Source organism: Scyliorhinus canicula, chromosome 11, assembly GCF_902713615.1.
Source record: "Scyliorhinus canicula chromosome 11, sScyCan1.1, whole genome shotgun sequence".
NCBI classification, from domain to species: Eukaryota; Metazoa; Chordata; class Chondrichthyes; order Carcharhiniformes; family Scyliorhinidae; genus Scyliorhinus; species Scyliorhinus canicula.
Window position 1 is genome coordinate 62,415,683 of NC_052156.1, and position 27,362 is coordinate 62,443,044.

The window sequence follows — 27,362 nt, forward strand, 5'->3', positions numbered from 1 at the left end:
AACCTACCTGTTCTGCTTTTCATACAGACACCACACTTAAAAAGGAACATTAATTCTGGAAAGGCAGTGGGAAAGGAGGGGAAAAAGATTTGCGCCCTGAAGTACATCTCCATATCAATATGAAGCAAGTTATCAAGAGGAAATTTAAAATGAAAACATAAACATTGGAAATACTCACCACGTCAGACACCTGTGCAGAGAAACAGCAAACACTTCAGGTAATTAGATCTGAAAGTTTACTGTTTTTGTCCACAAAATGCCACCTGACTTACTTAGTATTTTTTTTAGACTGTCTATTTTTAAGATAAAGATTGTTTAATTTAATGAGTCACCAGGCTTGTACTTTGTTAGTAATGCGCTTTTTTAGTTTCTGGTAGCTTTGTACCAGCTCCCAGATTAGAGAACAATTCAATACAGCTGCACCAGGGAAATTATGATTTCTTCCCATCGGCGAGCGTCCCTGGAGGAAAGATCCAAAATGGCAAAAGAGCCATGAAAATATTTGTTACTTTCTTCAATGCATGGGCAATATTTAAAAAATCTTTCCTCCTCATTCATGTCAGAAACATTGGATGTGCTGTGATGTTCACATTGCCAACTCGTGCATAATTAGGAAAAGAAGCATCTTAAGTGAACAGGATTGGCTATGTGCGTTTTTACTTTCCACTAATTTGAGGAATTCCAAAGACATGCTATTCATCAACATATCATGAAATAAGGTTCAATCCTTTGTAGATCCATCATGCAAACAGGTAACGAGGAAGTTAGACAAAGGAGAGCCAGAGGACATGATCTGTTTGGATTTCCAGAAAGCCCAAGGCCGTACAGGAGGCTGTTAAATAAGATAAGAGCTCATGGTGTTAGGGACAAGGTACTGTCCTGGATAGAGGATTGGCTGACTGACAGAAGACAGTGATGAGTGGTGGTCTGTAGGGGTCAGTGTTGGGACCACAACTATTCACTATATACATTAACAATTTGGAAGGAGAAACTGAGGGCATTGTTGCTACGTTTGCAGATGATGCAAAGATATGTAGAGGGACAGGTAGTGTTGAAGAAGTGGGAGGATCGAGCAGCATGGTGGCGCAGTGGGTTAGCCCTGTTGCCTCATGGCGCCGAGGTCCCAGGTTCAATCCCAGCTCTGGGTCACTGTCCGTGTGGAGTTTGCACATTCTTCTTGTGTTTGCATGTGTTTCGCCCCCAGAACCCAAAGATGTGCAGGCTAGGTGGATTGGCCACACTAAATTGCCCCGTAATTGGAAAAAATGAATTGGGTACTCTAAAATTTTAAAATAAATTTAGAGTACCCAATTATTTTTTTTTAAAAAGGAAGAAAAAAAAAAGAAGCGGGAGGTTGCAGAAGGACTTGGACAGGCTAGGAAAGTGAGAAACGAAATGGCAGACGGAATACTTTGTGAAAAAGTGTGAGGTCATGCACTTTGGTAGAATAGAGGCATAAACATATTTCTAAATGGGGAAGCAGAAAGGGACTTAGAAGTCTTAGTTCAAGATTCTCTTAAGGTTAACATGCAGGTTCGGTTGGCAGTTAGGAAGACAAATGCAATGTCAGCATTCACTTTGAATACAAGAGCAGGGTTGTACTGTGGGGACTGTATAATGCTCTGGGCAGACCCCATTCAAACTAATGAGAGTAGTTTTGGGCCCCGATTCTAAGGAAGGATGCACTAGCCTTGTACAGGGTCCAGAGGAGGTTCACAAGAATGATCCCAGGAATGAAAGATGTGTCATATGAGGAGTGGTTGAGAACTCTGGGTCTCTACTTGATTGAGTTTAGAAGGATGGGGGGGGGGGGGGGGGGGTCTAATTGAAACTTACAGAATACTGAGAGGCCTAGAGTGGATGTAGAGATGTTGTTTCCACGAGGAGAGACTAGAACCTGAGGGCACAACCTTGGACTGAAGGGACGATCCTTTAAAACTGAGATTAGTATTAATTTCTTCAGCAGAGGATGGTGAATCTGGGGAACTCATTGCTGCAGAAGGCTGTGGAGGCCAAGTCACGAAGTGTCTTTAGCACAGAGACAGGTTCTTGATTAATAAGGCAATCAGGGGTTACAGGGAGAAGGCAGAAGAATGGGGACGAGAAACATACATCAGCCATGATCGAATGGCAGAGCAGACTTGGATGAACCGAAATGGCCTAATTTTGCTCTATATTATGGTCTAAACGCCAAGCCACACAAAGCCACTATAAGGGGACAGCTAGCACTGCTGCCTCACAGTGCAAGGGATCCAGGTTCCATTCCAGCCTTAAGTGACTGTGTATAGTTCGCACGTTTTCTCAAGTGTCTGTGTGGGTTTCCCCCAGGTTCCTTCCCACAGTCCAAAGATGTGCAGGTTAGGTGGGGTTACAGAGATTGGGCCTAGGTGGAGTGCTCTTTCAGAGGGTTGGTGCACATGATTCTAAACACAAAAATTTTCAACTAGGTCAAAGAACAAGATATTTCATGCTGCAACTACATTTTAGCTAGCAATTAAAACAAGTTACCTTGAAGTGTGTAAGCTATCAGTTTTTGTTGCAGCTTTCCCAGACTGTATACTGTTAATTTCACTAGGAGGTCCTTTTTCAAGTTCCATCTTCGGCCTGAAAATAAAGCCACACTGCTGATTTTGTTGAATTCTACCATAAATTATATTACTCTACCACAAACGTTATAGTCGCCAGATTATCAAAAATGTAGAAACATTTTCAGACTTACTAAGCAAGAATAACATCACTTTTATTATTCAATGATTGGAATCCATAAGGAATAAACATATACCCTAAAAAAAGTAATCAGCCGAATCAAAAAACATTTATTAATCTCACTCTTTAAACAGTTTACCAAAAGATGATTATCAAAATTTTTTTAAGGTTTTATTTTCTAAAGCCCTTTCTGCTATTGTTGATGTAAAAAATTATTTCCAGTGGAATCCAGGATGAGATTTCTTCATTGAATTTGCCCAGTTTATGGTGAGCAGAATCAACATTACCAAAAGTTGCTCAGGGGAGTGTGCCTAAACCATGCTTATCGCATTATTGCCCATTTAAAGGCACACTATAAGCTCTGCACTAGCTGCAAAGGGATATAGCCAGGTTGTGAGTTGTCAAGAAGATGGCAGATAAAATATAATGTTGGGAAGTATAAAATTGTGGGAAGAATGAAAAAGTGGAATACTCTCTCCAAAAGGTACAGGACTTAAAAAGGTTGACGTTCAGATGTATTGGAGTGTGCCTGTACATGGATTAGAAGTTAACATGCAGATACATAAAGCAAGAGAAAGCCTTTATTTCAAGGGAGTCAGGAGTATAAGAGCAAGGAGGTTTTGCTGCAATTGTATAGCATTAGACCAAATTGGAGTACTGTGCATAGTTTAGGTCTCTTTACCCAAAGGAGGATATACCTGCCTTAGTGGGAGTGCAATAAATTTTGACCAAGTTGTTCTTGGGATGATGAGGGGGCTGTTTTACGAGGAAGGTACTGTAGACTGAGCCTATACTCTGTAATTACAAATAATTCCCTTGGTGCCATTCACCCACCTCCTTCCCACAACCCCTGCATTATTTTCAGCTAACACTCCAATTCCCTTTTGAATGCTTAGATTGAACCTTCCTCCACCATCCTTGGGAAGTTCATTCCAAATCTTAATCAATTTTGGCAAAAGAAACCAACATTATGAAGTGATTTGAGAAAATGCTTTTTTTTTTTTAAACGCATCATGTGGCGGAGGCAGGCTCATGAAGCATTCAGAAAGGAACTACATCACTACCTGAAAAGTATGAATGTGCAGGGTTACAGGGAGAAGGCGGAGAAAAGCAATAAGTGAATTGCTTATTCCTAGAGCCGGTGCAAACATGCTGGGCCAAATGACCTTCTGCACTGTACCAATTGTCTGGTTGGAGTCTGTAACTAAGCGGCAGTTTCAGAATATGAGGTGATCAGTCAGGACGAATTTTAAGTCCCTTCATTCAAGGGACGTAAAATCTTTGGAATTCTCTATCCCAGTGGGCTCTAGATGTTTAATGAGTCGATTGGCAGATTTTCAGGCGCTTAAGAGAATTGAGGGATATAGGGATGGAAGGACAAGGTGAGTCCCACCATAATCGTACTGAGTAGTAGAGTAGGCTCAAGGAACCATATGGCCGACTTGTTCCTACTTCACATGTCGTTATGTGTTTAAGCAGGTTCCAGTGGGTCTGCAGAACGCTGCACCACCACAATTTTTCTGAACTATAGGGGAGTATTTAAATCCTTACTGATAACATAACTCCTATCGAGGTTTGCTGATACTAACCAAAAAACTGAAAAAATGTTTAGTTTGCCTTTTACTCACAGGGAAGCTCATTAAGTTCAGAACTTTCACGTATAGTTTGAAAATTACACTTACTTTATCTTTTTGTTGCTGTTCTTTTTGCTTGCATTTGAGCTCAAGCTCATTTCTTTTTCTTTATCAGGCTTATCTTTTTCAACTTTTTCCTTCTTCTCTTTTTTTGGAGGTGGAGGTGTTGCATACTGCTGCGCTACTTGTTGTGCAACCAGCTGAGAGTTTATTCTTGGTTTTCTACAAGCAAAAATGTGATGCATTACCCTTACTGCGCGCACGTACATTCCCAAAGACACAATACACAATGCAGCCGCTGGAGTGCAAAACAGGAAATAATTAAACCTCTCCAAGTGAATTACAGGATATACAGCTAAAAGCCCAAATGCAGTCTCTGCTCTTAATTTTCAGTAAGAAGTCCTGCAGCACCAGGTTAAAGTCCACCATGTTTGTTTCAAACACTAGTTGGACTTTAACCTGATGATGTAAGACTTCTTACTGTGCTCACCTCAGTCCAACGCCGGCATCTACATCATGGCTTAATTTTCAGATAACGATCCAGTTACCAGTCAGCAAAAGTATGCAGATACAAAAAAAAACTTCCCAAGAGATGTTAGGAAGCTAAATTAATATGTAACTGATTAATATTCCACTTTAAATTGCTAAACAATAGTTAATATCTGAAATATCCATACTATCATGCAATTATGCAATAATCCAAGGGCTTCACAGAGCTCCAAGGAAAGATGTTGAATCACCCAAGTAAAAAATTAAGAGCAGTGACCAACAACTTGATCATAGAGTTAGGTTTTAAGGATGCTCCTAAATCTTTCCACTTCTTTCTTCCCTTGAAGAAATTCTGGAGCATTATGTTTGAAGGCACTGTTGCCATGAGAAGGAAAGAGGTCAATACAAAATAAATTTGAATTAAAAAGGAAAGAACGTGGTTGGGGCTCGGGAATATTGTTGTATGGCGAGAATTTAAAATTTGCACCACTTGCTCAAAAGGCCCCCTTCAGAACCAGGCCTTTGCAGGAGCCGAGATTCAAGGCAGCACAAGATGCCAAATGTAACAGTGCTGTCGCTGATATTTAGGTGGACATGTGGAAGCTTCATCTACAGCCCATGGAAATACAAAATATTACAATTACAGACCGGTAGGCCTGTGGAAAATTATTACAGAAAATTACAGTTGCGTACTGATTCACCACTGGTAGCAATAATGGAAGTAACATAGACAGTGTATACAATTGCCACGAGTCTGAAGAACAGAAAAACTCTTAACATTAGCTCAAGGTTCCAAACCATTTTACTTTAGTCAAAACTAAATTCAATGTTCAGGGGGTCAAATGAGCATCTTGCTTTTCAAGAACCTTTTCAATCATATGGGCAGCACACTGATGTTTTGCTGAAGGTTTGTTATAAATTAAAAGCAGCTACAATACAAACTTTTTGTGCACAAGGTGGAAGTCTGCCATCAAAAATACTTGAAGATGGAGGATAACTGCAATGCCACATCAACAGATTAGTTGTGACATCCAACACAAGTTAATTTCTTTGAGCTTTTAAAATGCATCATCCCTAGACATTAGGAATGAAAACAGGAACTCTGATTGGTCAAATTGGCTTTTCAAAAGCTACACTTTCAACTAATAACAGTAAGTAGCCCTCAAGTGTCATACAGGTCCTCATCCCAGTAAGACAGTGAACTAATTCCAAAGACAGCAGGGTTAGCCAAAATTAATGGCTGTAATGAAGCAATGATTTTAAGAGTCAGGGATGACAGCCAGCAAAATCAGTGGAGCAGAGAGGGGGTTAAATACACTGGACTAATTCATTTAGGATAAGTTCTTTGTTTTGTGATGACACAATTTTGAGAGCCTTTAAAACAGAAGCATCAAAAGAACCGGATCATCCAACCTTACAAATGAGTCAATCATCTTTTTGTGAATTTTTAAGGTTTTCTGCAGATTTGATAACTGAAGGCGTATTTGGATTTTGAAGCAAAGATGTATTTATGTAGTCTCAAAGTAATTGTTGTGTTCCGAGTTACCAGGTCTATAACAGGTCACATGTGGAGACGACTGGGACAAAGATGATAACGGTGGCCATCTTTGATGACCAACAAACAAAGGGAAACCCTGGCATGCAGAGGCACATCCATGTGGTAAATATTGCTGATTGCACCAGTGAATATATACGTCACTAACTGGGATGATGTAGACTTCATCAAAAAAAAAACACCATGGCAGAAATCCCCGACCTAGACGCCCGCCAACTCATCATGGTGGGGGAAGGCTTCAATTGTGTACAGGACTCGAGGAGTCAAATCCAGCCCCACATCAAGAAAGCAATTGGCCTTGGAAAAGGGGCTGAACACCTTTATGGAGCAGATGTTTGGGAGCGGACCCAAGAGAGGAGTTCTCCTTCTTCCCTCAAATTCAAAGTATACTCCTGTATCAACTACTTCGTTGTAAGTTGATGCTTCCGGGGTAGAAGAAGGGGAGGAATATTCTGCAATCTCAGACCACGCTCCACACGACGTGGGTGAGGTTGGAGACAGGCCGGGCCCAGCGCCCCCATGGAGACTAGACACAACATCCGACAGATACGTATCCTGTAAACAGAACGGCAAGGTCTCACCCACTATTTTAGAAGGTACTGAAGACAGGGATTTGGGGGGAAATAATAGCCTACAGGACACTCAGGGACAGGAAAGAGGGGTTGGCGAGGCAACTGTTGATCGACTCCATATTCAAAGTGGATCAGTGGTACTCCATGGCTCCGACCGTGGAACTGCTGGCATAGAAGAAAAAGCTACAATTGGAATTTGATTTTCTCTCTACCGGGAAAGCAGTACACCAACCCGACCAGATATGGGGGACCTTTTATGAATATAGAGTCAAGGCCAGGTGCCCACTGGCTCACCAGCTGAGAAAGCAGGCAGCAATAAGGGAGATAGCAGAAAAGGTAAGCTAGTGACAGCACCAGATAAGATCAATGAGGCTGTTGCAACCTTTTACCGGGAGCTGTACAACTCCAAGCCCCTGGAGGTAGACTCGAAGATGATGAGGCGGTTTCTCGATGGGCTGGACATGTCAGCTGTGGGGGGAGGAAAAAAGGCAGGAATTGGAGCCACCACTAGAACTGGGGGATGCTATGAACAGCATTAACTCTCTGCAGTCGGAGAAGGCACCGGGTCTGGATGGATTCCTGGTGGAAGTCGATAAAACGTTTGGGCCAGCATTGGCCCCGTACCTGTGGGAGATGTTTAATGACTTGCTACCGATGGGCCCTGCGCACACTGGCACAGGTCTCAATATCATTGATCTCTAAAAAGAGGTCAAAGACCTGATGGAGTACGGATCGTACAGACCTACCTCACTCCTGAAGCCCAAGTCCTGGCGAAGGACCTTGTGAGGTGACTGGAAAGTTGCATGCCAGAGGTAGTCACGGAGGATCAGACAGGCTCTTGTCAAGGGCAGACAACTAACCATGAACATCAGCCACCTGCTGAATGTGACTATGACCCCCACCCAGGGAGGAGACACCAGAAGTGATCATCTCCCTAGACACAGAAGGTCTGAAGTACCTCATGGATGTACTGGAACAGTTTGGGGTTGGGCCAGGGGTCACCTCATGGGTGAAACTACTGTACAGCACTGCCATGGCAGGCGAACAGATAAACACCACCAGCGCCAAATACTTTTGCTGGAGAGACAAAGCAGGGGTGCCAATTATTCCAGCTACTATTTGCTCTGGCAATCGAGCCAGTGGCTCTGGCTCTCAAGTTTAGTGATGGGGCAGAGAAGCATTCAGAGGGGAGACAGGGAGAATAGTCTCTCACTCTATGCGGATGCCCTGCTCCTCTATGTCACGAACCCCCAAGCCATAATGAAAGGAACAGTGGAACTCCTAAGGGAGTGCATTTACAAACTCAACCTGAGCAAGACCGAAAGTTTCCCTGTGAACCCACGGGGGCGGCGGAAATCAGAGCTGGGGAAGTTGTTGTTCAAGCTGGCCCAAACCAAATTCCGATACCTGGGGATCCAAATAGCCCACAACTGGATACGGATCCACAAGTGGAACCCATCACGTCTGATGGAGGTGGTAAAGAGGGACCTGCAGAGATGGGACTCGCTCCCGTTCCCCCTGGTGGGCAGAGTGCAGACAATAAAAATTAACATGCTGCCAAGGTTTGTCTTCCGGTGCAGATCCCTCCCAATCTTCATCCCCAGGGCCTTCGTCACCAAAGTAGATTGGGATGGGGGGTAGAAGAATGCTAGGATCTGCAAGAGCATCCAACAGAGGAGGAGGAGGAACGTAGGGGGCCTGGCCCTTCCGAACCAATTATTCTTCCACTGGGCAGCTAACACTGAGAACGGGGGTGGATCAAAGAGCCGGGAGTGGAATGGGTAAGAACGGAGGAGAACTCCTGCACAGCGATATCCTTCTGAGCATTGGCCAGGGCCCCACTCCCATTTCCCCCAGCCAAATACTCAAGAAGCCCAGTGATCGTGGCCACAGAATCAACTCAGGCACCACTTCAATCTGATGGCAATGTCTACCATGGCCCCCCATCTGCAAGAACCATAGATTCACCCCTGCGACACCCCTTTAAAAGGTGGTGACAGGACAAAGGGTCACTGACGGCGGGGGACATATGTAGACAGCAGAGTAGTGACCCTGGGGTAACCAACAGACAAGCTCCAACTGCCAAAAGGGAATGAGCTCCGGTATATGCAAATAAGGAACTTTCTTCTCAAGGACACCGCTAAGGTACCAGCTACAAGGACACACCACAACTGAACCAGGGGCAAACTGGGGGACAGTAACTACGTGGACATGAACGGACAACAATTGGGATGTGGTACAGTCACCTCAGGACAAGAAAAAGTAAGACAAAGAGCCAGGCATAGTGATAGGGGGAGGACACAGGATCGAAGCACTGCAGAGGTGAACGCCACCTCATGCGCAGGGGTGAGCCTAACACAGCAAAAGGTAGTGAACAGGGTGCACTTGACTAGAACACGCATGAGTGGGTTCTTCCCGGAGCTGGAGGACAAATGCAAATAGTGGCATGGAGCCCAGCCAACCACACCCACATGTTGTGGTCCTGTCCCAGACTTGTTGGGTACTGTGCCGCCTTTTACGAGGCTATGTCCAAGGTTGTTGGGGTGAGGATGAAGCCATGCGTACTAGTGGCAGTCTTAATGCTATGGGAACATCCAGAATTATTTACAGGGCGAGGGGGAGGTGCCCTTGCCTTTGCCTCACTGATCGCTCACCAGAAACCCCTGCTGGCTAGAGATCAGCAATGCCACCCAAGGCCTCAGACTCGCTGTCCGAGGAAGCAGACTTCCTAAAATTGTTTTTAAAAATAATAAAATTCACCATTCAAGGGTCAGAGGACGGCTTCTGCAACATATGGAAGCAATTCACCAGCTTGTTCTAGGACTGGTTTGTGGCCAGCACCAATTATTTTTTTTGGGAGGGGGCCGAGCGAGCGCGAGGGGCAAAGGTAACCTTTGTGTGCACACCTTAAGTATTCCCATTGCATAGATTCCCCGTTTGTGTGATGTTCCTAGCAATGTTATAAATAAATGCAAAACCAATAAAAATATACATTTTTTTTAAACAAGTGCATAAGGGACTCTAGGCTTTGTTATATGGAGTACACATGAAAGGATCGTATGATTAACCTTCAGAAATTACAGGTTAGAGCCCAACTGAAGTCCAATTCTGGGCACTAGGGAACAATATAGAAGGATTTACAAGAATAGTGCCAGATGCAGGACTTCAGTTATGTGAAAAGACTGGAAATGAAAAAGGGATGCATCATGGGTGCTAAAGTCTTGAAAGAGCTTGAGGATCGAGCAAAGGAGGAAACAACATTTCCAATGTCAAAAACTAGAGGACACAGATTTAAGTTAATTGGCAAATAAGGTGATAAATAATTATTTTTTGAAATAGTGATTTTTCTGCTCTGGAATGTAGTGCCTCAAAGGGTAGTGGGAGCAAATTGAGTGGTAGCATTCAAAAACTGATTGGTCAAATACTTCAAGGGAAAATAATTACAGAACGAATTGAATAGTTCAACCAACCAGCCAGCAGAAGTGCTGTGGGCTGAATGAATGGACACAGCATGGACTATAGCAAACTACAGTATTGTAAAGTAATCAACTAATGTTTGGGCTACATTGATTGGTAACTCTCAAAAGCATCTATCTTACATCTTTAATGGAATTACCAATATCCTCTTAATAAGATAATCTGTGAAGCACAGAATAAAATTAGCTGTCAATCGCTCCTCTTAATCTAATTGTGTGGTGCGTTCTAGATCCTTGCAGCTGGATGAACAGAACATGGGAGCAAAACAAAATTACATGAAGATCCCACTCCTGATGTGGGATATAAAGACATGTATCAGACCAAACATTGACGTGTGCTAAACTTGCAAATCAGTATCCACTTTATTTACAACTCGTTGATTCTGTTCCAATACAAATGCTTAAAACTTATTCTAATACACCTTCTAAAAAAAAGAACACAAGTATTTTTTTTTCCAAATTCACTGGTTTCACACCAAAAATGTGGTCACCTACACCAGCTTTTAAATTAAGAAATGGGTTCATACATTTTCTAATAACATTTGTTGAACAGTCGTTTAACGTTCAAAGTTTTCCTAATTAGTGGAAATATCACTCAAGCAGAGGAAGGTTCGGCCAACTTAAATTGCTAGAATAAAGTCCAAACTTAGTAAAAAAAAAAAATTCAAATTATACTAGATAAAATATATAACATTCTTAGAACTAGAAATTCATATCTAAAGACTTTCATAGTTATAATGAACAGCTTTCTCATGTAGGTTTATGTTTTGCAATTTATTTTTTTGCTGCTCCTCCTGCCATGCACTCAACTTTTTACCAATTTTAGAAAGTATCTCCAGTAATGAAATAATCTGAAAGAACTCCTCCACTGCAAACCATTAACAATATTGCAAAAGCCACCTCAAGCATACAAGAAATTATGCTTGTATGCCAGAGGCTCCATATAAATAGCAATGTTATCCTTCCCCAAAATTGTAAGTGTGTTACCAGGTACATTACATGAAATGATAACTAGTTTAATCTTAAATTTAAAAGGGTCCTTTTACTATTGGATTAAGTCCACTGGACGTGGCATTAACAGAAGCAAATGTGTCAAGCTCTTTTGCAACACTAGTTCTCTATTTCTAATCCTCTCAATCGCCATAACTTCCTTCAGCCTTTTGAGAAGTTTCTCCAACTCTGGTCTCTTGTGCACACACTTTTGCCCATCCATGCTGAGCTTTCAGTTGTTTCAGCCTTGAAGTCAAACTTCTTCCCTATTTAAATTTTTTTTAGAGTACCCAATTCTTCCCCCCCCCCCCCCCCAAATTAAGGAACAATTTAGCATGGTCAATTCATCTACCCTGCACATCATTTTGGATTGTGGGGATGAGACCCACACAGACACGGAGAATGTGCAAACTCCATACGGACAGTGAACCGGGGCCGGGATCGAACCCGGGTCTTCGACGCAGTGAGGCAGCAGTACTAACCACTGCTCCACCATGCTGCCGCAAACCTCTTTCCTATCTGTCTCAATTTAAAAATTTTAAATGCAAAGCCTATCTTTTTCACCAAGCTTCTGGTCACCATTCCAATGTTTCCTTTTTTGACTTATTAATTTTTGTTCGATTATACACATAAATGCAATGGGACGTTGCGAGAGATTAAATGGTATAAAAGTATATGGTTGTTACATTCATGGTTGTTAAACACATGGCTAGCGGCTTCCATTAGCAAAACGTCTCCTACAATCCGAAATCAGTGTTTTTATTTATGCTGTGAAATGGTTAGTGCCTCAGTTTGATAATTAACAAATACCACAAAGTAACAAATAATCACAATGATTTGGATTTTGCTGCAGTAATGAGCAACATCATTACTCCACTGAAACTGACAGGAAGAGCAGTCCATATCCAAATGCAGAAAGACCTGGCCAATATCCAGGCTTGGGCTGACAAATGGCAACAATATTTGCATCACACAAGTGCCAGGCAATGGCAATCAAGGCAGAATCTAACCATTGCCGCAGGAGATGCAATGGCTCGGAATCCTGTGGTGACTAACTCAACCTTTCCAAAGCCTGTCTACAAGGCAGAAGTCAGGAGTGCAATTAAACAATCTGCACTTTTCTGGATGAGTGCAGCTCCAACACCACAAGAAGCTCAACACCATCCAGATCAAAGCACCCACTTGATTGGCACCCCACCCACAAACTTTCACTCCCTCCACCACAGATGAACAGTGGCAGAAGTGTGTACCATCGCAAGGTGCAGGGACTTACCAAAAGTCTTTAGACATTATCTTCCAAGCCTATGACCACAACCATTTAGAAGGGCAAGGTTACAGATGCATGGGAACAATAAATGCTGGCCTAGCCAGCGATGCCCGCATCATAAATGAGTAAAAACAAATTTTATATTAATTTAAATGCAGAGGAAATGATCCATTAGAAAAACATGCAGCACCAAGCTCTCTGGGCTCAATTTAGAGTAAGTGTGGCTGTTTATACATCAGTTAATACATTTCTAAAAATATGGTAAAACAAAAGCAAAATGCGTATGCTGAATCTGAAATAAAGATAAATGTTGGAAACATGCAGCAGGTCTGGCAGTATTTGTGGAGAGAAAACAGTCAATGTTTCAAGTCAAGGATTTCAAGATCTTAAATATTGCTGAAAGGAGACAATGTCGTTGGAGCTTTTCATCCTGCACTCATCAGGATAAATGCAAGAATGCCAAATTTCAAAATCACAGTGACTCATACTACAGGAGAAAAAAGGTTGACTCTCAGGCGTTAACATGGAGAAAGCAATAGGGAACTAAAGGCTTGCTAAGCTCCCGAGTAATTCAAAGAGGCTGGAGGTTTGGATAAATTCCTTTTGTTGGCAGAGATCTGGACGCTGCACATAACATGTTACTTCCAGCAAGCATTAATGAACCACATTACAAGCTTAACTGATTATTCAAGTTGGTTATTCGTGCAGCTATTAGCACATTAGGGATTGTTCAGCAAGTGCTGCTCAACTATGGCATCACATCTAAATGGTAGACATTTTGTTTTGGATCTTACAAGCAAAGGCTGGTTAAGTATGGCTTGTACTCTTTATCATGAATAACCAAAAGCACATGTTTGATTTGATTGACCAGTCACTGGATATAGGTCGATGGACCTACATCATACCGGTATAGAAATGACTCAATTGTGTGATAGGAAAACCATATTTTCAGGCTGAAGTCAGCATCCTCTTCATGAAAAAAAATTCATGCAGCTACTGCACAGTAAGGGCACGAAAACAATTGCTTAACCCACCATTCACATTTGAGATACTTTACCTTTCCAGAATAATTGAGGTAGACCAGGCATTGAAAGGGATAGCCTATGGCCCATTTGCGAGTTTGTATGATAAACGGTAAACAATGATCTGATCGGAATAGCCAACGTCTCGTAGAGCAAATATCTAGGGCACCATTTAGGGCGGCCCATAGACCTATAGGAGTTGGTTTCAGTTGACATGCCAACCAATCAGCACCCTTCTCTCCTGTAGTGTAAATTATGATAGACTACTGCGTTTGTCCTGTTGGGTGCAAGATGAAAAGCTTTGAAACATGCCTCTTATTTTAACAATATTTAATTACTGTACTGGAAAGTGGCTATTTGTATACTGGAGCTCTGAAGAAAGGCCCTCCAGCTGAAACTAATTTAACTTTGTTGAAAATATTTCCGCTTTTTGTTTTCTTTTCTGCAGAAAATGGCTTCCTGCTATAAGTATGAAGGGCCTGTACTTCAATTCTTCAATCTCCAGTTATGCAAATCTCAAGTACAAGAAATGGGTTTTGCATTTTGGGCAACTGGATTTCTCGTGATTTAAAATGAACGCAATTATCATTTATACATCTGTCTATGGCAGCATGTGGCACAGGGGCTAGCACTGGGACTGCGGCACTGAGTTCGAATACTGACCCCGAGTCACTGTCTGTGTGGAGTTTGCACATTCTCCCCATGTCTGCGTGGGTTTCACCCCCACAACCCAAAGATGTGCTGGTTAGGTGGATTGGCCACACTAACTTGTCCCTTGATTGGAAAAAAGAAAAATAATTGGCTACTCTAAATTTATATAAATAAAGTTATTTTACATCTATCTGCAATTTTAAGGATCAAAGAGTCTGAAATAATTCACTTACTTGCAAAATTCCTTTGGTTGTTTTTGCTTTGTTTAAAATGGGTATTTGCTTTAATTACTTGTTTTGCAATACTTTATTGGTGATGTTTTGTTTAGGTTTTTACCCTTTACCAGAAATTTAATGCCTCATTCCTCGTGTAGAAAATTTTACCCCAAGAAAGCCAATTAAAATATGGCTCATATTAAATTAGGAGCACCATATACAGTTTTTCAATATAACCAAGACCTAGTGCCAATATAGGGAGATTCTTAATCATCATCTCTAAAGATATACCTTCCTTTGAAATGTCTGAGGAGCCTCAAAGGGGTTCCACTATATGTACCCCTGAGTATTCCAACATCATTGTTGAAACTTTGTAATGAAAGAAACATTTTCATAGCCATACTTAGATGTGTTCTCAGGAAAATAATTTCAAAACAACAAATTCTGTTACATTAATCATTTGACAGTGCTGAACCACTACTTACTGTTGTGCTAAATGGGAATAAATCTAGAACAAGCCAAATTTCAATCAATGCCAAACTAGATATTCCCATTTAATGATTCTACTGAAAACTGAGGAAGCAATTTCATTTGCTTTGCTTCAGGTCAGATAGCACAATCTAGGATTGCAGAGGGGTGCTATAGTGCAGCAATTTGGGGATTACAGATTCAGCAAGCTGCATAAAAATCGCTAAACTGCCTGTTAACAAGTCTCTGAACCATCAGATTTTCAGCAGTGCTGTCAATTTTCTTTATAATATGGACCTATGGGTTATGCTCCTTAAAGGACTAAAAATACACAGCGCTACCACATAACAAGAGAAGCCTTAACTGAACATTTTGCTGCAGGTTAGCTTAATTTCCAAAAATTGCATAATGCGGTTAAATAAATACACATGTGGGCATTATGCAGTTAGGTTGCTAATAAAATCCAATGGTGATTTTAAAACCAGATCGATATTTGTTGAGCTAAAAGCAGGTAAAACCAAACAAAAATCATTCATAGTAATGAGGTCTCACCTTCAGACATCTACATCGAGCTGAAAGTGAATTAGGAGATAAAACATCTTGGAATATTTTCAGTACCACAGCCTTAAACCAATTGTTAAATGAGTTAGGATGTTACCAAAAATATATTAAAAAAGGGATGAAATCCTAAAAACAGAATAGAGAGAGTTAGGAAGCAAGTTGAAAAGTAGGACCTCAAAGGTTAGTGATCTCAGGATTACTACCAATGCCACTTGCTAGTTAGAATAGAAATGGCAAAATATAATCGGATGAATGCATGGTGCGAGGGGGAGGGCTTCCTGGGACTTTGTGACCAATACAAACTGGACAGGTTATACATGGGCAGGACCAGGACTGACATCTTAGGGAGAGTATTTGCTGGAGTGGTAGGGGCAGGGTTTAAACTAAAATGGTAGGGGATAGGAATCTATGCAAGGAGTCAGAGGAAGGGGAATCAAGGATAACAAAAAAAGACAGAAAGGGGGATAAGAAAAAACAAAGTGATAGGCAGAGAAATCAAGGGCCAGAATCAAACAGGGCCACAGTGGAAAATAGTGGAAACAGGACAAGTGTTTTTTAAAAAGAAAAGCCTTCAGGCTCTGTGCCTTAATGTGTGGATCATTTGCAATAAGTGGATGAATTCATGGTGCAAATAGATGTTAAGGGCATGATATAGTTGGAATTTGGAAAACATGCTTGCATGGTGACCAGGGATCGGAATTGAACATCCAGGTGTAGTCAGTATTTAGAAAGGTCGGACAACAAGGAAAATTGGAGTTGCTGTGCTGGTTAAAGAGGAAATTAACAATAGTGAGGATAGATATTAGCTCTGACAATGTGGAATCTGCTTGGGTAGAGCTGAGAAACACCAAGTGGCAAAAAAACTAATGGGGGTTGTTTATAGACCCCATACTGTAGTGCTGATGTTGGGAAGGGCATTAAACAGGAATTTAGAGATGCATGTGATAAAGGAATATCTATAGTTATAGGAGACTTTTAATCTGCATATAGATTGGGAAATCACATCAGTCACAATCCCGTAGAGGAGGAATCCCTGGTGTATACAGGCTGGTTTTCTGGACCAATACATCGAAGAACCAACTGGGGAACAGCTAGACTGGGTATTATGCAAGGAGAAAGGAATAATTGGCAATCTAGTTGTGAGACACCCCTCAAGGATGAGCCACCATAATCTGATTGGAGTATTCACCAAGATGGAGAGTGAGTTGATTCTGAGACAGGTTCTAAGACTTTGCTGGTATGAGGCACGAGTTGGCTATGATGGATGGGAAACGTTACTTGAAGGAATGACAGTGGATAGGCAATGGCAAACATTCAAAGAGGGCATGGGTGGTCCCTAGTAGCCCGGCGGAGGATCTTGCTGCAGTGGAAGGATACGAGGCCCCCAAGTGTGGAGACCTGGGTCAATGACATGGCGGGATTTAGAAAGTTGGAAAGGGTCAAATTTGCCCTGAGAGGATCAGTACAAGGGTTCTATAAACGGTGGCAGCCTTTTCTGGACTTCCTGGCTCAACGATAGGTATCTTGGTCAATAGCAGCAGCAACCCGGGGGAGGGGGAGGAGAGAGCGAGAGCGAGGGGCGTTCCTTATTATAGTTTCTATATTTTTTCGCTACGGTTATGTAACTTAAATTTAAGTTGTTGTTAATATGTTGGGTTGTTCATTGAGGAGGGGCGAAGGTTCATGGTTGTTGTCATTACTGTTATAGTTCGTATTTTAGTATGGTTTGATGTTCATAGATCATAGAAGATCATTGATCATAGAATTTACAGTGCAGAAGGAGGCCATTCGGCCCATCGAGTCTGCACCGGCTCCTGGAAAGAGCACTCTACCCAAGGTTAACACCTCCACCCTATCCCCATAACCCAGTAACCCCACCCAACACTAAGGGCAATTTTGGACACTAAGGGCAATTTATCATGTCCAATCCACCTAACTTGCACATCTTTGGACTGTGGGAAGAAACCGGAGCACCCGGAGGAAACCCACGCACACACGGGGAGGAAGTGCAGACTCCGCACAGACAGTGACCCAAGCTGGAATCGAACCTGGGACCGTAAAGCTGTGAAGCGATTGTGCTATCCACAATGCTACCGTGCTTCCCGTTGTTGTATAAATTCAAAAGTTTTCAATAAAAATCATTTTTTTTTTTTAAAAAGAGGGCATGGGTGAGCTGTAACAATTGTCTATTCCTGTCTGGTGTAAAAGTAAAATAGGAAAGGTGGCCAAACCATGGCTTAAAAGGGAAATTAGATATAGTATTAGATCTAAGGAAGAGGCATATAAATTGGCCAGGAAAAATAACAGGATTGAGAATAGTTTAAAATTCAAAGGAGGATCAAGGGATTGATTAAGAGGAAAATAGAATTCAAGAGTAAGCTTGCAGGGAACATAAAAACTGACTGTAAAAGTTTCTCCAGCTATGTAAAAGGAAAAGGATTGGTATAGGTCCCTTGAAGTCAAACATGGGAATTTATAATTGGGAATAAAGAAATGGCTCACCAACTAAATACATACTTTGGCTCAATCTTCACAAAAGGAGGATACAAATAACCTACCAGGAATGTTGGGGAACACAACCTTAACCCTATTGTTTCTTAACCCTACCCTATTGTTACAGGGTTGGGACGTTACCTAGAACATAATTTATTGGTACAAATGACTAAGTGAAGATTTTCATAATCGGAACAGTATCATACCAGTTTCCATCTATTTGCGTGATTAATTCATCCACTTTTTGCAAATGCTCTACAAATTAAGGCACAAAGCTTTATGGCTTGTTTTTTTAACATCACTTAGTTTCCATTATTTTTCCCTATGGTGCAGTTTGATTCTGGGCCTTGATTTCTCTGCCTGATGCTTTTTTCTTATCCCCTTTCTGTCGTTTATTCTTATTCTTGATCTCCCCCCTCCTCTGCCTTGAAGAGGAAGTGAGGTGGTAACCAGTATTAATAGAGAAATGATGTTGGGGAAATGGGTGGGATTGAAGACCGATAAATCCCCAGGGCCTGATAAGTACTCTGGGCTATAGGTTAAGTGGCTCTAGAAATAGTGGATGCATTGGTGGCCATCTTCCAACATGCTATAGACTAATGCAACCCCACTATTTAAAAAAGGATAGTAAACAAAAAACAGAATTATAGACCAATCAGCATGATCGGTAGTGGGGGAAATTCCAGAGACCATTATCAAATATTTTACAGCAGAGCACTTGGAAAACAGGATAAAAATCACAGCTCAACATAGATTTATTGAAGTGAAATGTTTGACAACTGTACTGGGATTCTTCGAGGATGTAACTAGTAAAGCGGATAAGGGGGAGACAGTGGATGCAGTTTATTTGGACTTTCAGACGGCTTTCGGCCAAGTCCCACATAAGAGATTAGCATGCAAAATTAAAGTGCATTGGATTGGAGGCGTAGTGTATTAAGATGGATAGAAAACTGGTTAGCAGACAGGAAACAAAAGAGCAGGAATAAATGGGCCTTTTTCCGAATGGCAGGGAGAGAGTCCTGGGGTACCGCAGGGATCAGTGCTAGGATCCCAGTTATTCACAAGATATATTATTAATTTAGATGAGGGAATTAAATGTAATATCTCCAACTTTGCAAATGAGACAAAGTTGGCTGGGAGGGTGAGCTGTGAGGAGGAACATGGAACATTACGCAGTACAGGCCTTTCGGCCCTCGATGTTGCGCCGACCTGTGAAACCAATCTATAGCCCATCTACACTATTCCATTATCATCCATGTTTATCCAATGACCATTTAAATGCCCTTAATGTTGGCGCGTCCACTGCTGTTGCAGGCAGGGCATTCCACGCCCTTACTACTCTGAGTAAAAATCCTACCTCTGACATCTGTCCTATATCTATCGCCCCTCAATTTAAAGCTATGTTGAGGGCGGTACAGTGGCGCAGTGGGTTAGCCCTGCTGCCTCACAGCACCAAGGTGCCAGGTTCAATCCCAGTTCTGGGTCACTGTGTGTGGAGTTTGCACATTCGCCCCGTGTCAGCGTGGGTTTCGCCCCCACAACCCAAAGATGTGCAGTGTAGGTGGATTGGCCACGCTAAATTGCCCCTTAATTGAAAAAAATGAATTGGGTACTCAAAATTTAAAAAAAATAATTTAAAGCTATGTCCCCTCATGCTAGCCATCACCGTCTGAGGAAAAAGGCTCTCACTGTCTTCCCTATCTAATCCTCTGATCATCTTGTATGCCTCTATTAAGTCACCTCTTAACCTTCTTCTCTCTAATGAAAACAACCTCAAGTCCCTCAGCCTTTCCTCAAAAGATCTACTCTCCATACCAGGCTAAAACCTGGTAAATCTCCTCTTCACCCTTCCTATAATGCGGCGACCAAAACTGCACGCAATACTCCAAATGCGGCCACACCAAGAGTTTTGTACAGCTGCAACACGACCTCATGGCTCCGAAACTCAATCCGTCAACCAATAAAAGCTAACACACCGTACACCTTCTTAAGAGATGCTTCAGTGTGATTTGGATGGTGCTGAGCAAGTGGGAAACTGCATGGCAGGTGCAGTATATGTAGATAAATGCGTGGTTATCCACTTCTGGTAGCAAAAAGGCAGTGGCAGATTATCTGAATGGCTATAAATTGAGAGTGGAATGTGCAAAGAGTCCTGGGTATCCGTGTACACCGGCCACAGAAGGCAAGCATGTAGGTGGTAAAGACAACAAATGGTATGCTGGCCTTCATAGCGGGAGAATTAGGGTCCAAAAGCTGGAATGTCATGCTGCAATTACAAAGGGCTTTAGGGAGACCACGCCTGAAATAGTGCGTGCAGTTTTGGTCTCCTTGTCTGAAGGAGGATATTCTTGCTCTAGATGGGAGTGCAGTGAAGGTTTACCAGACGAATTCCTGGGATGGTGGGACTAATATACAAGGAGAGAGAGATTGAGCCGGTTAGGTATCTGCTGGAGTTCAGAAGTTTTTTTGGGGGGGGGGGGGGGGAAAGAGAGGGGTAAGCCTGTGGAATTTGTTACCGCAGAAGCCGTTTAGGCCAAAACATTGTATGTTTGCAAGGAGGAGCTAGATATGGCTCTTGGGGCTAAAGGAATCAAAGGATATGGGGAGAAAGCAGGAACAGATGACCAGCCATAACCATATTTAATGGTGGAGCAGGTTCGAAGGGCCAAACGGCCAACTCCTGCTCCTAAAGAAATAGGAGTAGATCACGTGATCCAGTGGTTAGCACTGTTGCTTCACAGCGCCAAAGCCCCAGGTTCGATTCCCGGCTTGGGTAACCGTGTGTGCGGACTCTGCACATTCTCCGCATGCCTGCATGGGTTACCTCCGAATGTTCCGGTTTCCTCCCACAAGTCCTGAAAGTAGTGCTGTTAGGTAATTTGGACATTCCGAATTCTCCCGCAGTGTACCCGAACAGGCACAGGAATGTGGCGACTAGGGGCTTTTCACAGTAACTTCATTAGTGTAAGCCTATTTGTGACATTATGTTTTTTTATGTTCCATTGAGTCTGCTCCGCCATTCAATATCATGGTTGACCTTGGGTTTCAATTCATTTTCCCACCCGCTCCCCATATCCCTCAATTCCGAGACAACAAAAACTTATATATCCCTATATTCAACAATGGAGCATCCACAATCCTCAGGGGTAGAAAATTCCAAAGAATCACAACACTTTGCATAAAGCAACTTCTCATCTCAGTTCTAAGTGATCGACTCCTTATCCGAAGACTCCCAACTTGTGTTTTAGATTATCCAACCAATAGCAACAATCATGAAGTGCCCACCATGTTAAGCCCTTCAGAATCTTGTAAATTGCAATGAGGTTTTTCTCATTCTTCTAAATTCAAGAGAATAAAAGCCAAATTCACTCAGCCTATCCTTAGGACAATCCCCTCACCGCAGGGTCTAATCTAGTGAATCTCTGCTGTACCACTTCCAATGCAAGATATCCTTTCTTAATGCCGAGACAATAGTTGTACACAGTACTCCAGATGCAATCTTACAACGTGTACAACCAAAACCCCAAAACCATTTGCAGGATGCCACACCATGATCTAATCCAGTGCTTCTCAAACTATCTGATGTGGCGGACCGGCAGTTTTTTTCCCCAATGTGCCAGGGACCAGTGAGCGAAACAAGCCAATCCAGGATTACTGTCTCTTTCTTTTCTGGAAACACTCCACGTACCGGCAGACGATGGTTCACGTACCGGCACCGGTACGCGTACCACACTTTGAGAAGCACTGATCTAATCAACAATGGGAATCCAAACTGGAAACTTCGCAAATGTAATCAGTCAGGTGTCAAGAAGAGAGTATTTGCAGAAATCCTCAACACTCCTGCAGGCAATTTCAAACTTCTTCATATGGATTGGACAAATCAAAAAGGTAAAACTGGCTTGGAGGAGGAGTGTACAGAGGGTATTCTGAACCATTCCTTAGAGCAATACGTCCTGGAATCTATCAGCAACCAGGCAATTAGTATTGAGGCAGGGTTTTGCATTCAGTTTGAGGCTGGTGATGACGGCTGCGAGCAGCCGGGTCAATGCTAGTGGAATGACATTGAATGAGGCAACCAAAAATCGGGACATACTGCTATGAAAGATCTTACAATGGCTATTGGGAAATTTTTGGAATCAGAAGCACTAAAAATGACTGTTAAATCCCTTTTGTGGAAGAGGCGACACCGTCACGTTGATATGTCAAAAATGAAACTCAAGACATATTCAAAAGTGTGCGCATTGAGCTGCAGAAAAAGCGCATTCAAGTTTAGAGGGTACAGTAAGATCTTCCAAAGTGCTGCCTGTTGATGAAATATAAATACTCAAAAAAACTTTGAAAAATGCAGAATGCAGGGCAATATAATGGTGGTGAAAATTATGAAAAGGGACAAGTAAATAGAGATAGCGCTTTCGTTCAGTGGTCAGGTCAAGGCACCATAGATACAAAATTACCAGATAAGCTATGTCTTTGGGTGATGGGTAACAATATCTGAACTTATGTCAGTTACCAGTGCCAAGATTTTCAGTGGTCAGAGTTGCCAATGCTTAGCATAGAGGGATATAAAAAACTATCCATATGAACACATGAATTAGAAGAAAGCCACTCGACCTCTTGAGTTTGATTTTTTTTTCACGCCGATTTGATTTTAACCTCCGCTTCACATTCCTGCCTACCCCCAGATAACTTCTGGATAAGTAAGGAGAGATATCTACTTCTGCCTTAAGATTTCCCAAATCTCTCAACCTTCGGAGAGAAAGGTTTTTGCCCATCTCTATCCTGAACCAACAACCCCTCATTTTGAAACAATGGCCCCACATTCCAGATTCTCCTGTTAAGTCCCCTCAGGATCTTGTATGTTTCAATCAAGTCACCTCCTACTCGTATGCAAAGCCACCCCTATCCAGCCTTTCCTCAAGAGAACTATGATAATTCCAAGTTCCAAGCATTACTCTAGTAAACCAAAGTAGGAAGGTATGCACAACATAATTTTTGAACAGATTCCAAGGTACAGTCAGCGATATTCAACATAGTTGTGATTGCATATCCTGGGCTTCTAATATTTATCATTTGGTTCTGGAACAAAGTAAAATAAGTTGTGTTATTTCTTAAACTGCTTCTGTAAACTGAAGGCCAATTTGGCAGCTTGCAGTATGGCAGCATGTTTCAGTGACAAGCATTTTCTGCAATGATGAACATCAATAAATGGAATACTGCCGTGTACACAGTAAAGTCTTGGCAGATGGTTTTGCAGACATGTTGACCCAAATTATAAAAATATGGAGATGCTGATGCATTACATGGAATTTATATTGCCCAGTTGGGAAAAAATACTCAGCACCAAGTGCAATTATACTTTTACTTTAGTCCATTTGCATTGCAAGTTTGATTTCGCTTTCTACAAACAAAAAAAAAATATCACAGTTGATAATTGCAGATGATTTGGCACATTTACATCACACGCTTAAAAGAAGTCCCTATTTCATTGGAGACCTTAACCTGTTAATTATAAATGGAGCTAAAACTTCTCTTAGGACAGCAGGCATAAACTAAGGCAGGACAAATTTTAAGCTCAAGTCCACTAATTAATATAAAGGCACAGTTCTCAATATGAAGCAGAATCAGATCAGATGAAGCACCATATATCGTCAATGACATGACAACATGAAGAATGTTCAATAAAATGTTTCCCTCGAGTCCCTCAAGTTTCATAATACTGTGTGGATAATGCATAAAACAAAATCCTGAGATGCATCTCTTTCTCTCCCCCCCCCCCCCATTGCATACAAGATAAAGACACCGACTCCAGATACACTGCTTACACATTCCAACTTCAACAGCAAGTTTTCAGAACGCTAACATCTGCAAATAATGCTGTAAACTAGTCTTCACTTGATGCCTCAAATGTTCCTGCTAAATGAAACCAAAGTACTCCAGACACAATATTGTGCAGCAATTAGGGGCAATACTTGATTAATATAATTAAGATAGGTTAATACTTTGAGGGTTTCTTTAGAAAAGTGCTTCCAAGCTGATCAAAACTTCAAATTGTCCATTAACTAAAACAGTGCATTTACTCACAGAAACAGTACAGCTTCAAATGTGCCTGTACATAAAATTGGCAGCATAACTTCAAGACAACTTCCCAAAGGCGGCACAGTGGCTAGCACTGCTGCCTCACAGCACCAAGGACCTGGGTTCGATCCCAGGTCACTGACCATGTGGAGTTTGCACATACTCCCAGCGTTTGCATGGGTCTCATCCCACAACCCAAAGATGATCAGGGCAAGTGGGTGGGCCATGCTAAATTGCCCCTTCGTTAGAATTTTTTGAAAAACAACAATTTTCAGAGAGGATCATGCAGCAGTATATCGGTACTCTGGCAGACCTCCCAAGACTGACCTCAATCAATACTTGCCAGGCCTTCTTAGAAACTGACCTTAATCAACCAGTGGCAATACAGTTCTCAGTATGTGCAGCCAACAGCAGAGTCTAGGAGGTGCAACAGAATACAGCCTAAATGATAGTGATGGGTCATGTAAATAGATCTTGAACCATATGGTAAATTAATCAAATTTTGTTTGGAATGTTGAGAAATCTCTAGGCAGAAGACTATTTTATCCATTCAGAACTGCACCCAAGAAATAATTCATCACCACATATCTTTTTGAAGCCAATGTCTAAATTTGGACATTACTGAAAAAAGAAAATGAAAATGAATTTTCCTGGGCAGAACCAGGGAAAAAGCTTACTCGAAAAAATATATATCAATTGCAAATTCAGTCCTTGCTTCTAGGTTCATTCTGGAACACAAGGTAAAGAAGATCAGCAAAGAAAATGTCTTGGGAATCTGGAGGACTAAAATCTGACAATTTCCCCCTGGCAGCCTATATCCTAGTGTTCTAAAATAAGTAGAATCATCATAGAATACAGTGCAGAAGGAGTACACTGGGCCCAGAGTCTGCACCGGGCCCAGAGTCTCCACTGGGCCCAGGAAAGAACATCCCACCTCAGCCCATGCCTCCGCCATATCCCCGTAACCCCACCTAACCTTTTGGACACCAAGGGGCAATTTAGCATGGCCAATCACCTAACCTGCACATCTTTGCACTGCGGGAGGAAACCAGAGCACCCAGAGGAAACCCACGCAGACAAGGGGAGAAAGTACAAACACCACACAGGAACCAGAGGCCGGAATTGAACCTGGGACCCTGGAGCTGTGAGATAGCAATGCTAACCACTGTGCCACCATGCCGTAGCTGCAGATATACACGATGCACTGGTTAGGATTTTTCACAATTCCCTAGATTCTACAACAGTCCCAGTGGATTGGAAGAAGATAGCAAACAGAACACTTAGTCAAGGAGGAGGGAGAGAGAGAACAGGGAACACGTTAGCCTGACATCAGTCATTGCTGGTAAATGTTGGAATCTCTTAAGGCACTATTAACAAGAATCAAATGATTGATCCAAGTCACATGGCTTTATAAATAAGAGATTGCATTGGACAAATTTTTGAGAGTTTTGAGGATGCAACTAGTAGGGTAGATAAAAGGGGGCCAACAGATGTCGCACACTTGGAAATCCAAAGGCATTTGATAAGTTGTGTTTGGTTAATACACAAGGGCTCATGGAGTTGTGTGATATATTAGTATGGATAGACGATTATTAACAAACTGGATAGAGATGAGGATAAACATGATATTTTCAAATTAGTCTATGACTAGTGGAAGAGTCTTCAGGATCAGTGTTAGGGTTATAGCTATTTACAATCTATTTAAATTACTTAGAAGAGGAGACAGAGCTATGTATTGAAGTTAGTTGACTATATTAAACAAGGTGAAATTGTAAGCAGTGATGAAAACACAGGTTGGAAAGAGATAGTTAATAGATAAGATGGCAGATGAGGCAGTGTGGGAAATGAGAGACAAGGAAAGCTGAAAATATTTTAAAAGACAACTTGCAAGTGACTATGTTCAGAGGGACCTGGGTGCATAGGCAAAAAGAACACAGAAAATTAGCATGCAAGCAAAGTAAAGTGTCAGGAAGGCAAATTGCTCATTGGCCTTTCTTACAAGGAAATTGGAGTACACAAATAAAGTATTGCTACAATTGTACAGGGCTTTGGTGAGCCCACACCTTGACTGCTATGTGCAAATTTGATCTCCATATTTAAGGATGGTTATATTTGCATTGGAGGCGTTGCAGCAAAGGTTAATCAGATTGGCTCCCGAGATGACAGGGTTGTCTACTGAGAGGCTAAGTAAATTGGCCCTATGTTCTCTGGTGTTTATAAGAATAAGAGGTAATCAAATTGAAATGTGCCGGGTTTGGTAGGGGAGACAGAGGGGGTTTTCCCTGGCTGGGGAATCTAGAACACAGGTAACAAGTTTCAAGATAAGTGGGCTGATCATTTAGGACAGAGACAAGGAGACATTTCTTCACTCAAAGGGTTGTGAATCTTTGGATTACTTTACCCCAGAGTAAATGCCCCATTATATTTAAAGTCGGGTTTGGTCTCTCGGCGAGGTGTAAAAGCAAAAATGTGTTGAGTTCATATGACTATTCTTCAAACTGAAACAGCTTTGAAAAGTCATACGGACTTGAAACGTTAACTGCTTCTTTTTCTCCACAGAAGCTGCCAAATCTGCTGAGCTTTTCCAACATTTTCTGTTTTTGTCCCAAAGAGATGTTATAGGTATCAAGTTGTAAACAGTGGGTGCTATAAACTGTATTTGCTTGTAAGATGAATGAAAGTTAGAGTCAAAGCTAACTAATTGGTATTTCTACTTAAATACAAAGCTCATATGTTTCCCCATTTCCACAAGTGAAGAGGATGGAGGAAGCCATTTTAAAATAAGGTTTTAGGCTTCTGTAGAAACCCATGCATATCAGAGAGCAGTTTTGTTTTGTGTGGTCTGCAGCCAGCTAAGAGGTAGAAATAGCAAAAACAACAATTCGCCAGGTCTACACCTTCAATTGTTACTCTATTGTTCACCACTGGGTAGAAGCTAGTGCTCAGATTGAAGAGTGAGCCTGTGAGTTAAAGGAGGCTAGAAGATTTACCTTGCTTGTCACTAGAGAAAGAAATCTACAGTACAATCCTCAAGAGGAAGAATAGTTCGGAGATTAGAGGTTACTCACATTGGTAAAGTAAAAAAGCAACCCATTGGAAGCTGATAGAACTACAAGTTGTTGATTGATATTTCTAAATTTGAAACCCTAATTAGTTTAACAAAATACAATGGAGGTGATTAGGCAGGT

The 27,362-nt window shown here is 41.8% G+C and overlaps 1 protein-coding gene across 1 annotated transcript in view; it reads right to left on the minus strand.

The window, feature by feature from the left end:
• Nucleotides 1–27,362, minus strand: part of rybpb (RING1 and YY1 binding protein b) — a 60,280-nt gene that overhangs the window by 14,908 nt on the left and 18,010 nt on the right. Inside the window, exons 3-4 of the mRNA XM_038812185.1 lie at nucleotides 4,389–4,562; nucleotides 2,509–2,604 (exon numbers count right to left, since the gene is read on the minus strand). Coding sequence (XP_038668113.1) covers nucleotides 2,509–2,604; nucleotides 4,389–4,562 — 270 coding nt within the window. The remainder of the gene's footprint in view (nucleotides 1–2,508; nucleotides 2,605–4,388; nucleotides 4,563–27,362) is intronic.